Source organism: Amia ocellicauda, chromosome 13, assembly GCF_036373705.1.
Source record: "Amia ocellicauda isolate fAmiCal2 chromosome 13, fAmiCal2.hap1, whole genome shotgun sequence".
Classification (NCBI taxonomy): Eukaryota; Metazoa; Chordata; class Actinopteri; order Amiiformes; family Amiidae; genus Amia; species Amia ocellicauda.
Window position 1 is genome coordinate 27256155 of NC_089862.1, and position 17409 is coordinate 27273563.

The window sequence follows — 17409 nt, forward strand, 5'->3', positions numbered from 1 at the left end:
ATGTCTTTAAAGCTGTTAACAGTGCTTTACTCAGAACTGTAAAAATATTGCAAACAACAATAAGAGATGAGAACCGACTCATACTGCATGTTGATACATTTGACCTTTACTGTGCTCCACAGTCCTCATCTTCAGCCATCCATCACAAATTCAGCGAAATGCATGCCTCAGACATTTCACAGCCTATTGCAGTTTTGCTTGCTGTTAGTGAAGTAGTAGCTGAATGTTTTTTGTTTTGAAAGTAAGTAACTTAAAAACTAAAATCTAAATAAAACAGACCTACAGCAGCTGTGGGTTCCATGAACTACATCTCAGTACTGAGATAGGACTCGTGAATCACTTCAGTTTAATCACCCTGAGACATTTGTTCCAGGATTAAAAGTTTAAAATCTCTAAACCTATACATACACTACAAATGTGTAAGTATTTCGTTTTGGGACACACCTTCTGTTTCTTATAAAGAATAAAGCAAACAGCAGTGAGCGCACAGTATTGGAATAGTCCTTCCATAATCCTTTGTTGCGCCCTTTAATGCGTTTTCTGTTTCTGCTGTACTCTGCTTTCAGTGGTTCTTTACTCATCTCCTCCACCTATCTGTGTTTGTAGTCCTAAAGCATTCAGAGCAAATATTTGCAATTTCTGCTGTTTTGATACAAGTCCATGTTGATTTAATCTACCTTTCTGTCTTGATCCTGCATTGTACTGTGGGAAAATAATGCAGATATTTGAAGACAGTAAGTGAATATACTGGTTGCGTTCTTGTATCACTATGCTTGATGTGCTTGCTACTCATAGCTGCTCTGAAATGCCTTTTAGAGAAATGCCTTCTCTAAACCTCGCTGCACAGAGAAAAAGAACGCAACTAGAATTCCTCATTTCCACTGCCGGAGTGTCCGGCTGCACCCGGCCCAGCCCAGTTATTGAAAGTTTTGCGAAAGCAGGCCACTATCAGAAGTTATTTTCATGCACCTATTTGTAGGTGATGGTCCTAGATGGATTGTGGGATAGTATTTAGTTTTTCATATATATATTATATATGTTACATTACTGGTAAAACAAGACAACTCTTCCGTGTGGAAAAATTGTCTAGTATAGTTCTCATTATCCCACATACATTACATTTTATCTATCAACAAAGCTTATGTGTATCGTCATTTTCAGTAGGAAATATCCCCGATAAATTCAAATATCCATATCCATCCCAGTGTTAAAACTCACTGGAAACTTAAAATGTCACAAAATGTTCATATGGTTACATGACTGTAAGTTGCAATCTTTAAAATGAGGTGTCATAAACGGTGGATCTTGCTTAAAATGGATCACATACAGAGAATAGTATAAATGCAGGGGGTTTGTGTGAACATTTCTAGCATTCGCATTAGTCACCATTATAGCTTTATGCTTTTGCAAAATACATTTTTTTTTGTCACTAATTTTGTCATAAATGTTGCCCCCTGCTCTATTTACAGGTTTTTAATTGTTTAATAAGAGTTGCCAAAAATCTACTCAGCGACTACAAAATTAAATAAAAAAATAAATGGTCTAGAAGTGCTAAGCTTGGCAAGACATGTCCTCTTATGAGTTTTAAAAGCTTTAAGACTTTACAGACGCAACCAAGTGGAAGCCATTTTAACCTCTATGATTTTGGATAGAATTGCCATGTATTATGCTGGAATTGAGTATTTCCCAGATTGCCTTTGCAAGCCATTTAACATTAATTGCATCAGTTTGTTCACACAGAGGCATAATTCAGTTAACGTTATTAACAGTTGTGCACATATTTTTGCACAATACTGACTAATAAATCAACATGCAGACTTTTGTCCTTAACAAAAATGTATGCAAATATGATGATTTAGCATACTTTATTTTCTGTTTTCCATCTTATTATGTATTGCATTGTTGTATGTATGCATTATAGCTGTTAATTAAGCAGTTATCTTCAACATTTAATATTTTATTGCAGATTAATAGCTTTTACTTGTTTGACCCCCTCACTGTATTTCCACTCCCTGTGAGACTACTTTATCAAATCAACAATAAAAGATAAGACAGGGTTTGCATACACAATTTACTGCCTTTCCACAGGAATCAAGGAGTGATCAAGGAGTGAATCAAGGAGGAACCTTTAGTTTTCACTAAAAACAATAAGTTATCATCAAACTTAAAAAATATATAAATTATAAATAAATATAGACAGATAAGCAATATATCTTAAACTAAATTAATCACCAAATATCTTTTTTTCAAATTCATTAACTATTCATAAGACTATTTGATGGAGGCAATGAAGGGGCCATTTTGTCCAAAGAAGAATCTATCTTTATGGAAGATGGTCTCCCATCTCAGACTGCTACTGCACACAGATGGAGGAAATCATGGTCTGGCCCATTACTGGACCTCATTTTTTGCCATGGTGGTGTTTGGTTGAAGAAGAAAAATTACAGTACATCTGTTTATGATGAACAAGATAAATATTTGACACAGGGTGTACAGACTGTGTTAAGAAAAAAAGGAAGGTAGTTTTTGTCTTCCACAGATGATTAAAAATGGATTGAAGCAGAATGTCACTATCATTTATTAATTAGCTGATGATCTGTAACTATTGTCTTGCCAATATTACTCCAGCAAAGATTTGCCATTAGGTATGTATGATGCTGAATTGACAGCTCTGTGAATTCATTTGGATGGGTTTGTGACTGGGGAATATCATTTGATTTGATTGTGCAGTACATTTTGAAATGTATGTGGAATCAGTAAATAATGGAACAATTGTATCAACGGTAAAATGCTAGCTGATACAATTATATATATATAGTACTGTGCAAAAGTTTTAGGCAGGTGTGACAAAATGCTGTAAAGTAAGAATGCTTTCAAAAATAGACATGTTAATAGATTATATTTATCAATTAACTAAATGCACAGTGAGTGAACAGAAGAAAAATTACATCAAATCAATATTTGGTGTGACCACCCTTTGCCTTCAAAACAGCATAAATTCTTCTAGGTACACTTGTACACAGTGTTTGAAGGAACTCGGCAGGTACAGTGAGGGAAAAAAGTATTTGATCCCCTGTTGATTTTGTACGTTTGCCCACTGACAAAGAAATTATCAGTCTCTAATTTTAATGGTAGGTGTATTTTAACAGTGAGAGACAGAATAACAACAAAAAAAATCCAGAAAAATGTATTTCAAAAAGTTATAAATTGATTTGCATGTTAATGAGGGAAATAAGTATTTGATCCCCTATCAATCAGCAAGATTTCTGGCTCCCAGGTGTCTTTTATACAGGTAACAAGCTGAGATTAGGAGCACTCTCTTAAAGGGACAGGGTCATGGGCCAAGGCTCATTGATGCACATAGGGAGCGAAGGCTGGCCCGTGTTGTTCGATCCAACAGACGAGCTACTGTAGCTCAAATTGCTGAAAATGTTAATGTTGGTTCTGATAGAAAGGTGTCAGAACACACAGTACATCACAGTTTGTTGTGTATGGGGCTGCGTAGCCGCAGACCAGTCAGGGTGCCCATACTGACTCCTGTCCACTGCCGAAAGCGCCTAAAATGAGCACATGAGCATCAGAACTGGAGCATAGAGCAATGGAAGAAGGTGGCCTGGTCTGATGAATCACGAGTTCAAGGTGTTGACTTGGCCTCCAAAGCATCTGTGGGATATGCTGGACAAACAAGTCCGATCTATGGAGGCCCCACCTCACAACTTACAGGATCTGCTGCTAACGTCTTGGTGCCAGATACCACAGCACACCTTCAGAGGTCTAGTGGAGTCCATGCCACGACGGGTCAGGGCTGTTTTGGCGGCAAAAGGGGGACCTACACAGTATTAGGCAGGTGGTCATAATGTTATGGCTGATCGGTGTATATATACATACACAGTTAGGTCCATAAATATTTGGACAGTGACACAATTGTCATCATTTTGGCAAAAACATTAGGTGTGGCCAAATTAACTATTTGGTACATTCCTAAAAAGAAAGAATGCACTGGTGAGCTCAGGAACACCAAAAGGCCCAGAAGACCACGGAAAACAACTGTGGTGGATGACAGAACAACTATTTCACTTGTGAAGAAAAACCTCTTCACAACAGTTTGCCAGATCAAGAACACCCTCCAGGAGGTAGGCATATCTCAAAGTCAACAATCAAGAGGAGACTTCACCAGAGTAAATACAGAGGGTTTACCACAAGATGTAAACCATTGGTAAGCCCCAAAAACAGGAAGAGAAGATTCTGGTCAACAGTTCTGGAACAACATCCTATGGACAGATGAGATCAACTTGTACCAGAATGATGGGAACAGACCAGTATGGAGAAGGGAAGGAACTGCTCATGATCCAAAGCATACCACCTCATCTTTGAAGCATGGTGGAGGCAGTGTTATGGCATGGGCATGTACAGCCACCAAGGGAATTGGTTCCCTTGCATTTATTGATGATGTGACTGCTGACAAAAGCAGCAGGATGAATCCTGAAGTATTTACGGCTATATTATCTGCTGAGATTCAGCCAAATGCTTCAAAACTCATTGGACTCAGATGGACAATAACCTGAAGCATACTGCGAAAGCAACCCAATACTTTTTTAAGGTGAAGAAGTGGAATGTTCTGCAATGGTCAAGTCAATCACCTGACCTGAATTCAATTGAGCAGCATTTCACTTATTGAAGGCAAAACTGAAGGCAAAACTGCCCAAGAACGAGCAGGAACTAAAGACAGCTGCAGTGCAGGCCTGGCAGAGCATCACCAGGGAAGAAACCCAGCATCTGGTGATGTCTATGGGTTCCAGACTTCAGGCAGTCACTGACTGCAAAGGATTCGCAACCAAGTATTGAAACTCACAATTTAATTCATGATTATGTTAGTTTGTCCAATTACTTTTGAGCTCTTAAAATTGGGGGGGCCACATACACCCTTTTTTATCATTCCTACACCGTTCACCAATTTGAATGTAACTACCCTCACATTATAGATGAAAGTCTACATTTAAAGGACATCTTGATTGTTTCCTTTCAAATCCATTGCGGTGGCGTACAGAGCCAAAATGACAATTGAGTCACTGTCCAAATATTTATAGACCTAACTGTATATAATGATTTATTACAAAAGTAATCTGTAATAAAAATAATCTTACAATGTTTTATGCAATGTTGGTCAGTTATCTCTTTTGGGGAACAATAAGATATATAAATATCATCTAAAACTTATTTAAGTTCAGTCTCACAAAGTCTTTTTATTGAAGTGACATTTTATTGATCTTACTTGAAGTCAACAAATGTCAGACAGCGGTTGTTGTTAGAAAGTATTGGAATGAGGTAGCAATTTTTAAAATGTCCTTCTGCTGGGCTGGAGTTAGTTTGAACATTGTAATCAACATTTTAACTTACTTGATGTCTGGTGCATTTATTGGTGCCCTGCTCTTGTTTTGTTTAGAGGACATTTATAACATCTTGCACAGCTGCAATCTACATCTAAAATTGAGAAGAGACAAAACATATTGTTAATCAGATTCTCTTTCTTGCCAGCAAATGTAATCTGTAAATGCCATTAAGAAGTGAATTTCACCGCAGTTACCTGTATTTGCCCTTCATCTGTGGCTTGTTTATTATTGGTGCATTAGAGTACAATGAGACATCTCAAGTTGATTTTAATCTCTTAACTCTTTGTACAATTGTTTGACCATGCAGAGCTTGCCAAAACGGATGCAATGCAGATGTGTCATTTTGAATTGATTACATTTAATGCTTATTACAATTTTCGGCCCACTGGTCCTTGAGTCCAACTGCCAGATGGCCAGTCTGTGCCTAGAAGTACCAAATCCATGACACACCTGACCATTCAGGGTTTAGTGTTGTGCTCCACATGTGTTTAAATTGTGGCAAAATAACTGCAATAATTTTAACTTATATTATAATATACTAGATTATCAGTATGCTACTTGTGGGATTCTTTATATTTAAATACAGTCAACAGACATTTCAGATGTGCTGGTATGATTATGACTGCGTACATTATAGAATATAGAACTATATAGAATATAGTAAATTACAGAATACATATCAGCTCCAATAAGGAAGATACTATATAAATCTATCATTTTAAAGCTGACATTGTTATTATTATTATTTATTTACTTGTTATGCATCATAGAATGTTTTGAAAGCAGAATTACAGCCAGGCCTGAAATAATCAGCAGAAAGTTGAGCAACATAAACAGATTTAATATACACTAAGGGCCAGAACACAGCTGTTGCTGACATAATGCTTGTGCAAGGACACGGCCTGCTCAAGGCAGCCCTGTCCATTTTGGGTTTATTAGCAAGCCCAAAAACCCATTGTTTAATAATTAAATGACAACCTGCTCATAAAGGTTCTCTGGATACACGGACCAGTAGTCAAACCCCTCATCAATCACTCAGCAGCAATAGGGATCACTCCAACTACTAACTGTATACTGTATATATTTTGCTGAGTTTTATGCTGAAGACTCTTACATCGGCACATGATTTACCAGGAAGAGAAGTGTGATGTTTGTTTTGATTATTTGCTTGCATTGTTTCTTTTTCTTGCATCTTCTTGAACTAGTTTAATCAGATTTTTTTCAATTGCGGGTTTGTTTTTAGATTGTCAATAGCCTGGGAATGTGAAACTGTTTGTAAAACTTACCTACAAATTTGATTAATGCTAACAAAGATGAGAAATGAATACAGATACATTCTATTTAGAGACAACTTATGATTCTTTTCTGCTCTACTCCGATCTCCTTTTTCTGTCTTTAATTCACCCCTTTCTTTCCTCTCTCCATTCCACACACAACCTCTCCTCCCTCTACCCACACATATCTATTTCCCTCGCAAAAACTGGCCATTTTTTGTAGTTTTTTTTCCTTCATAGCTTGGAAGAAGACAGGCACTTTCTTACAGTCACACAATATTAATTTTATATGATTCCCCTCTTTTTTGGCAAATTATTTGTAGGTGAAAATATACAATTTATTCTTAACCTTAATGCTAAACATTAATAATTTACAGAATTTACAGATATATAGAACATGTATACTTTATATAAATTTGTTTTAAATCACATTTGTTTCATTATGCAATGATTAAACTAGAGTTGCTTTACATTATATAAACCCATGAACATTATTTTACAAAACTGTGGCAATTAAAATAATACTTTAAATTCAGGAAAAATGTAATTCTGTACTAAAAATGGGCATCATGTAACTACTCACCATTTGTATGTGAATGCATTAACATCTGTTGTTCAAGTCAATTGGGAGGCTTTTCATACTCGAGCGGTTGCACGTAAACGATTTCACACTCCTTTGTGGAAACGTCTGTGTCCCCATCAATGAGGGTCGACAGGTAATATACTGACTTAAACCGACAAGCCCCTTCACTTATAATAACATCTGCAGTTTGCCTGATAATCTCTGTGCATCATTGTCATAAGTCAGGATAATGTCTACAACATTTTCAACTATTGGGGGTTGAACCAGTGTGTTTTCAATGCAATCACCAATGCTTCATTCAAGTTTAATTGGTATTTTTCAAACGAGGCCTCTGAACTTCCCTCTCTGCGTATGTTCAAAGCTACTTTTTCTGGAATCTCCTCTGTATTTTTACAAACCTCCCAGACTAAGTAATTCATTATTTTATTAATTCTGCACAGAAGTTTTTCAAATGAGCATATTTTGTATCAGAACTTGAAGTAAGGTACTTATTGTGTTGCTACATTTGTATGTTTAACTGGCGCGGGTCAGAGCTCCACGCTTGATATTCGAACCCCGCTGCACAGATGCTCCACCGAGAGCTCTGCACGACACAGCTCGACCTTGTAGAGTGATAAGTCCGCTATGCCAAAATACCAGCTCTTCTGGCTTGGGAGGCTTATCACTGTACTGATTTTATAGAGGGGTTACGCCACCTGTAACAAACTCATGTACACACGTAAACTGTGAATTGTGATTGAACAGTTGGTCAACTTTTTTTTTCTCTACAGGCAAGCATTGGCTCAAACGTTCAGAGGGAGAGCATAGCTGATTTCAGGCACAATGTTATAGCATCATTAAATAAAATAACTTACCCTTATGGTTTTAAGTAGCACATTGAGATAGGAGTACATGTAATATTTTTGTAGGTGCACCAGATAATTATTTGTTTCGTATGTTCCCAAAATAGAGCCCTGTAGAGCCCTGACATTTGAAAATGGCACCTGCACAGTTAATAATGAGTCCGTTTGTGTTGCGTAATTCGTCCAGTGAAAAGCACATCTTATGAGTAGGGGTGAACGGATAAGTATATTCTGGTCCAATAAAGATAACCGATGATTGCACAACTATGTTGACCAATACTAATAATAGTGCTTTAAACCACTTAAATATATTTTTTCTGTTTGCATTAATGAAACACACACAGATAGATTGTATGTTGCTTCTAGATACATGTGAAAGCAAAACAAATGCATACACACTTTTATTTTTAAATTTAAATTTGGTATTGCACAACAAGAGGTAGTAAGGACAGTCATGGTTGCTCTCCGCACCATACCCTGGTTTTCAAGCTGAATATGAATTTTGTTTTTTATACTTTATTTACAAAATAAATTAAATGTGTCCAATTGAAAAGGGAATTGAGTATAACATAATAACATTTAATTCAGTTACTCAACACACTTGAGTGCTCTGTAAACATGGCTTTTGTTTTTATCAAGAACAAAAAATAAGAACATTTGAACAAGTATTAAGGCTACAATGCTGTATACACTTTTGTTAAAAAAAAAACTAACTTTAGTCATAGAAAAAAAGGGAAATCAATTTGGCAGTATTAAGCAAGACTGTAACTTGTAATTAAGTAACTTGGGACCTTACATGAATCTAAAAAGCAAATAGATAAGACATATCTTAAATAAATATCACAAAAGCTTACTCATAGCTTTAGCATACATGGTAAGTTTTTCTTTACAAATAGTGGCATTTCTTTCACATGAGTCTGTTCCAAACTGCATTCCTTTGAGACATATTTACAGCCAGAGATTGCATGTTGCACACCACACCAAAGGTGGTGTATGCATCACAGCATGGTACGTAACAACCGGCATAACTATTGGTAAACATTATCAGCTACAATGACAAAAAAAAGCTGATGGCCAATAGTGTAATTTCACCCTCCATCAGTGCCAATTTGATATCAAGCTGCTGTAGATGTGCAACCCTATGGGTTAAGCTGTTTTTAACAATACAATTTTTAAAGCAAAATTTTACATTGTGTTTATTATACATACTAGACGTGCATGTATAACTGCACTGTTCTTATTTATCTTAAGTGTGTTATATTTTATATATGTTATCTAAATAATAACAATAAAGCTTAGGTAGCAAAAAAGGAGATGGGTTATTGAAAACCCAATGGGTACCCATGTCAACCACTGATATATAGATACACAGACAGATAGACATTAAGTATCTTCCAATAACTGGCATGTGTTCTTAAAAAATAGAATAATTGTATAAAAATATCACAATCCATCATTGTTGACCTTTTCAGTTTTGTGAAGAAGAGTTAGATAAACTATTGGATATTGGTTAAATAAGAAGAACCAAATATCAAATTTATGGAGATCAATAGTCTTCATTACAGCTGATAGATTTCCTATCACAGTGGATGTATGGTCCTTACATTTAAACCTGGCTGCAGTCAGAGAGTCCACAATTGCATTATATATCTTTCTGTGTGATTCGCCCATTCCTTTTCTTTGTGAAGAGACATTGCCTCTGCTTTGTCCTTGCAGATTGTCGTTTTTATAAGGTTGCCATTTGCTGGGACAGCAGGGAAGAGAATCATATCATTAATAACTGTACTGATTGCCTTAAGAATTAATTGATTTCACCAGCTAGACCATGAAAAACACAATTAATTTAAACCTTAAATGTTAGCATTGTCAGGAATACCAAACGAGTTGCAAATGCATCACCAACTGATGGAATCAAGGTCCGTGTTTTATTTTGACAATTGCATAAAGTAATCGTAAACCTGTACAAAAAAATGTTGTGGAAAAAATATAAAATTAGGCAATGCAATTTTCTGATCAGGGAATTCAACCATACTCTTTCATAATTAATTGTTATAAAATCTAAAATTAAACTAATGAGAAGAAAATCTCCACCACTTAGTACAGTTTCTATCATTTGGACCTGTGCATTTCAGTACTTCAGTACAAATATTATTCAAGTGATGGATTGTGAATATCTGAGAAGGAGAACATTTATTCAGGTGAAATGTGGTAATTAGAGTATTAAAAGAAAAACAAAAATCAAGAAAAACCTAGCCTGTGCTAGTTGCTCTGTATGTATGCCTACCTCATCTGTGAGTAAGAATTCACTGACTGAAGTGTTTCACAGGGAAAATTAAGTGTTCCAGATTAGATTTTACATAAAATTGGCTACAGATCAGCAGCGCAAGTGTAGTTCTGTAATGGGTACTACAGTGCAAGCTATGAGGTTAATGTACATTGGCACTATCATTAAGTACATTTTATGAATGACAAAATACAATGCTCTATGCATGAAAAAGGTACTATTTCCCACAGACATAAACCACGCAGGCTTCACGTTCCAATGTGTGTGTAATGAGTGCCATATTCTAGAAACCACAGTAAAAGTTACACTTACCTACACAATACAAAATAAACAAATAAGTGTAATCTTGAAAGAAAAACACTTTTTAATCATAAGCGAGAAGTTTAATGTATTCACATTGATAAGACAAGAATTGTTTTCCATGTTTTTGTTGCAGTCTGAAAACGGAACCAAACATCAGTTAAAAATATATGTATTTAAACATTGCTCAGCCTTTTGAATTTATCATCAGCATTGCTGGGGCTCAGTATGGATGTGGTAGCCAGTAGAATGTGTTGCATGACTGCTTTGAAGTGACTAAATATTATAACAGGCTATAGTACAGCTCTGAAGTTTACAAAAGGAAATGGGAGATTGTTTGTCTCTTCAAATCCCTCAACTTTGTTTGTTTTGTTGTTGTTTGCATTTCTGCCTTATTTTCTTATTCGTCTCCTATGTGCTTGAATCAGACAGACAGGTTGTTGCAGCAAGAGCTCACAGCATGTAAATCATGTTGACTTTACAGCTGACGACTCAGATGGGGTGCTTTGCACGACAATACAGTCCACAAAGGTCAGGGTCAGCAGAACTGTAGCTGTGAATTGAAGGGATGTATTTGATGATTAAGAGACCTGGAACAAGCCCTGGATTTCAGTCTCTTTTTAAATTGGGTGACCTGTAATGAGGTATTTCTCGTTCTCTTTCCCCAACTGAAATTCGTTTATGATTGATTCTTTGTTCTGTATTTATAAGGTCATGTTTGTTTTGTTTTGTTTTTTAATTAATTTTGAAAACAACAGCAAACAGTCTATAGAATCCATGTAAGAAAGTGGCATATTATATGAACTGCCTTTTCTCAGGGAGATACAAATAATTGAGATAGAAAGATGAGAAATGATCATGGTGCCATTTTTAATTAGTCACATACTGTGTGAATGCCTATTTGTTGAAAATACTGCGCTAAACATATATAAATAAACAATAAATATGATTTATCATAATATAAGATCATTAGAGAAATTAGGGAATTGTGTTATATTTATGCAATGTTTTTTTTTACAGGTAACAAGTGGAATGCTCTGTTTGTAGATAACAAGTTACACCTCCTAATTAACACATTTTGTTTGTGTGGACCTTTATAATGAGAATGAGATCACAGCATTAAGAACTTTTTGCTTTTGTGCTTCAAAACTTATTTAGTTGCCTGTATCACTAATTATAGTAGTTTTATCGAAGGTGTCCACATTTATCATGACTTTTTTGTAAATTGTGTGCATACTCAAATTTAAACATAGACAGATAGATAGATAGACAGACATGTTTTTACAATTATGTTTGGGAAATGAAGAGATATAACTACCCCCTCCCTGAAATGTTTGTTTTGTTTTGTTTTTCAAACAGGCTGTCAATTTTCTAGTTCAGATCTGGGGCATATCTGAAGTACTAAAGGAGCAGCAGAACAAATATCTGTTTTGTCTCAACTGGGAGGTCTCATTCTGGTGCTGGATCTTCTGCAGGGGCCATGTGGACTTCACAGCTGGTCCTTTTCACTGTTCTCTTCACGCCCACAGCACACGGTAAGCACTGAGCTTTTCTCTTACGTCACTCTCCAGCTATCAGAGCCTTTTTTCACCTCTCTTATCTGTGTAAAGAACTGCAGTTGTTATGATTACCATAATTTAACCTCAGTGATTGCTTTAGGGAGCACGTAAATAACTATGCAATTAAATTCTGAGCACAAGAAATTCCTGTCAGGTAGCTGTCTAAAATGCCCAAGCAGGGGTTAGGGGCAATCACATTAAGGCTCCATCTTTTAGCTTGATACAGCAGTATGTTTACAGGTATATAATATACTTGTATTTACTTAGAATTTTGAGTGATTGGTTATAACTGATTTTTAACTCAATACTCCAAGAGTTACTGAAGTGGAATATGTATACAGCACACTGCACCTTTAAAAGGAATAATAAAGTATGCTCCAGAAGATAAACTAGGGGATTCTTTAATGCTCTAGTAGGTTCATGGAAGCAAACAGGACTCCAAGGATCTTGTAAAAAAAAAGATTTATTTTTTTAATATTATCTTTGAACTCTAAATTAATTTCATAATTTCCAAGTATGTAAACAAGTAGGGTTTTGCTTTGCAGATGAGCACAGTGGTGGCATATTTTAAAGAAAGGAATTTCCCTATATTAGATGCAGCTGTCCTCAATGTTGTCTTTGATGCATGCTGTGGGAGATGCTATCCCACTTGGATATAATCCTATTAAGGTCTCCTGTCAGTCATTTCCTTTGAGAAGGAATAAATATGCTTTTATTACCAAGAGTGCTGTCAGAATAACACTCTGTGGTATATATATGTAAAGGGTGATTCATATATCACACAACTTGGTTGGCCTCTTGTACAAACTAAAAGATAAATGGAGGGTGACATTCAAAGGAAACATGTCTCTACTGTACACTGGATTCCAAAGATGTGTTCAATAATGACAATATGTAATGAAAAAAACAACAACATTTAGAATTCCACTCTTTGAATTGACCTCCATTTTGGGTCAAGTGTTTATCGATTAACTGATCCCAGTGCAAATCAACACAATGTTGTAGTATCATTGTGGTTGTGAGGTTGAGAGTGTTCAATCCATTACTTCAAATGTCCCCAGAGAAGGATATTAAGTGAGAACATGTCTACATATTCCTTGGCTTCATAATTCCATGTGTGTCGGATCATCACATTCTGCAAATTAACACAATGAAGGTCATCAAGGTATGGCAGAAGGATTTGTATAAGGACACATGTCATGCTTTTGCTAAGATATCGAACAAATGTGGTCCAACTTTAATTGTTGATTCCACACACAGCATTGTGCTCAAATGACCTTCTCATTGTCCCGCCCACATTCAGAAACAGCCTTTGTTTAGATATTTCTTCTATTCACAGAGGTTTCATTGGTGTGCTGTATCTATTATTCATAATGCTCACACAAAGGTAAATGTGCAAATGAAACTGACTATGATGTAGAATCCTTCATGATGGTTCTTGGTGAGAAGTTAAAATCATCGACCTGTCCACTTTTCCTTGTTGACCATCTCAGTCTCACTGTGGCAAGCTGCGACAAAGATAGCTGCAACTTCACCAGTGGTGGCAGATGTGTGACATCTACTTCTGCTGTGATATGCTCTGGTCTGAGGGAATTGTTCTGCTAATCGGGTTACCCATGACCTTGGAACTATGCCCCATTCAAGGTGCTTACTGGCAAAAGCAGTAGTTGTTGCTGCACTGTAATATTTCTCTTTCTCTCTTGCTCTCTCTCACTCTCTCTCTCTATATATATAGCCATACAGCAAAATGAACGCAGTTGGCTCAGCAAGGGTAAGCTTGCTTGCTATTCTTACAATGTGTCTGCTGTAGTTATTGTGGAAAAGCAAGTATTTGGTACCTATATCTCAACAACCCTCTAGTGGTCAAATGCTTCTTTATATTGGGATCTGATAGATATTTTTTCTTTCCACATAATCCACCATTTGTCCTCAAGCTCTCATGGTATCTTGGCAGTGCTGGACTCCTGTGTGTATATATAGAGAAACATTAATTGTATCAGTGTCCAAGAGTTGTAAGTGTCTGTGCAAGAAAATGGGCAGGGGCTGTCAGCGTGTGTTGGGTACAACTGATCAGGAGATGCACCGAACAACAACACTCCTGAGAGATACCAGGTGCCTACAGAACTGTGTAATATACACTTACTCTTCCTGACACTTTAGCGTCATACTTTCAGGTCTGGATTTCAGTATGATAGGAGGCAACTAACCAAGCAAGCAAGCACTCATCTCTGAGGACACGCATTTGCATCACATGTTCGGATTCTAGTTCAAGCAGTATAACAAGCGAGTAACTTTAAATTGACACTTCCAATTTACCACTAAAAGAGGGTTAGTATGTTTTAAGTTTAACTCAGTAGTAATAATTATAATATTATTGTTCATATATTATTAATAGTAGTAGTAGCAGCAGCAGACATATTTTTTCATTGTATATATTGTAAAGTGTTAGAACGAGTAGTGTCTATGTACAACACAGTGAGACAAGTGGGATTTAGCAAAACCAATTGCAATATTATTTTTTTTCCATTAGTAAATCACAGATTAAAAAAAAGGTTAAAATTCTACAAAAAGGTGCATGCACTTAATACACCTTAATTAAATTAAAACCGTGAACACTATTCAAATGTCAGTGCACCCAAGGTAAACAACGGGGGCAATTTAGTTGTATTAATCAGGGCCAGCTAAAGTCCAAGCAGCTGCATTTTGCTACATGTGCAGCATTTTAGCTGTGTGTATCTGTAGATCAGCTGGCAGGGATTATAATAATGTAAACTGGATTATACAAAACCATAGAGAAGAAGCATTGCTAAAAACATATTCACTTCAATGCAGAATAGAGTAGCAGTAAGATGAAAAATACATACATGAAGAAAATGGAAAAATGTGAATGACTGACTAGCTGTTTTTCAAGTTTGTACAAATATTCCCTTTAGTGACATTAGTTTTCCATATTGAAAGCAGAAGTCTGTGCTGAAATGTCTGCTTCTCAAGGATATGCCATCTCCAAAACAGCTGCTTGTCACACAAGACTGTTCAGCTTGGGAAAGCAGACTTAATAAGGCAGCACTATTTTAAATAATGTGGCTAGAATTTATATTGTCCCTTCAACAGTTTATATTTTTAATTAACATAATGCATTCTAATTTACCAAATGTCCCTTACTCATATAGGATGTACACTGTCTGACGTGTATAGATTGGACCAATGAAAAATGTGGTGATGGAATAATTTGGTGATATGAATATATGAATACGAAACAAGAAAAGTCTGTATCATGAAAACTGCATCATGAATGCATGCAATTTGTAGACATGTGCCAACTGTCTGTAAAACTACCATATACATAAGTCAAATCTATATAGTGACTTTAATTTTAAATTTCATATATTTAATTAATACAATAATCATAGAATTGTAGGAATGTGTTTAATTCTATTAACTTATGTGTTAAAACAGTGTTATTTAGCATCAATTTAAATCAATCTGAATAATGAATAAATAGATGAACATAAACACACACACACACATATATATACAGTGAGGGAAAAAAGTATTTGATCAAAAGCTTTCTTGTTGTCAATAAAGCCCAGGCACAGCTGAAGCTCATATTCTCTACATCCTTCTAATACTTAATGAATTACTTGTATGAGATCCATCATGTTATATTCACTTCTGAATCCTACTTGTTCTCCTGCTTGGGAGAAGTCCAGGGTGTGATTGAAGGCGATGTGCTAATTCCTTTGTAAATACCATGCATACAATGGGAAGTCGGCTAATGGGCCTATAGTTCTTCCGATCTTCTTTGTATCCTTTGTTGTGAGGAAGAATGACAGATGCATTCTTCCATTGTTCTGGGATTTGTTTATTTCTGAGACACTTTTTGAAACCCTTTGCAAGAATTGTCTTAATTTCTTTCAGGATCTCCACTGTGATTCCATTACTCAATTTTTTTCACAATTCTTTCTTCTTTATGGAATTAGCTACTTCTGGAATGACATTGGATATTTCACTTTTGTTAATTTAGATCTTCTTCTTCTTCTTCTTCTTCTTCTTCTTCTTCTTCTTCATCTTCTTCTTAACTGCAATCATCACTACCAGATTTCTGCCTCTCTTCTTCCTCTCTCTTGATAATTGCACTGTTGTTTTTGACTGATGTACCAAGATAATTTTTTAGGGCAATGATTAGATTATTTCCTATCAGGAGATTTCCATTTTTGATGTTCCTATTATTTTCAATGGTTTCTGTAATTAAATATTTAATTAATACAATAATCATAGAATTGTAGGAATGTGTTTAATTCTATTAACTTATGTGTTAAAACAGTGTTATTTAGCATCAATTTAAATCAATCTGAATAATGAATAAATAGATGAACATAAACACACACACACACATATATATACAGTGAGGGAAAAAAGTATTTGATCCCCTGCTGATTTTGTACATTTGCCCACTGACAAAGAAATGATCAGTCTATAATTTTAATGGTAGGTGTATTTTAACAGTGAGAGAAAAACGCATTTCAAAAAAGTTATAAATTGATTTGCATGTTAATGAGGGAAATAAGTATTTGACCCCTTCGACTTAGTACTTGGTGGCAAAACCCTTGTTGGCCATCACAGAGGTCAGACGTTTCTTGTAGTTGGCCACCAGGTTTGCACACATCTCAGGAGGCTGACGTTTGGCAACTCGAACCTTCAGCTCCCTCCACAGATTTTCTATGGGATTAAGTTCTGGAGACTGGCTAGGCCACTCCAGGACCTTAATGTGCTTCTTCTTGAGCCACTCCTTTGTTGCCTTGGCTGTGTGTTTTGGGTCATTGTCATGCTGGAAAACCCATCCACGACCCATTTTCAATGCCCTGGCTGAGGGAAGGAGGTTCTCACCCAAGATTTGACGGTACATGGCCCCGTCCATCGTCCCTTTGATGCGGTGCAGTTGTCCTGTCCCCTTAGCAGAAAAACACCCCCAAAGCATAATGTTTCCACCTCCATGTTTGACGGTGGGGATGGTGTTCTTGGGGTCATTACTCCTCCTCCTGCCAAAGAGCTCAATTTTGGTCTCATCTGACCACAACACTTTCACCCAGTTCTCCTCTGAATCATTCAGATGTTCATTGTCAAACTTCAGACGGACTGTACATGTGCTTTCTTGAGCAGGGGGACCTTGCAGGTGC

The 17409-nt window shown here is 36.2% G+C and overlaps 1 protein-coding gene across 7 annotated transcripts in view; it reads left to right on the top strand.

Moving 5' to 3' along the window:
• The window catches only part of adgrl3.1 (adhesion G protein-coupled receptor L3.1), a 299214-nt gene that overhangs the window by 63242 nt on the left and 218563 nt on the right, over positions 1-17409 (top strand). For all 7 annotated transcript variants that reach the window (XM_066720389.1, XM_066720391.1, XM_066720392.1 and 4 more), the window contains exon 3: positions 12033-12208. In XM_066720389.1, coding sequence (XP_066576486.1) covers positions 12154-12208 — 55 coding nt within the window. In that variant the 5' untranslated portion in view covers positions 12033-12153. The remainder of the gene's footprint in view (positions 1-12032; positions 12209-17409) is intronic.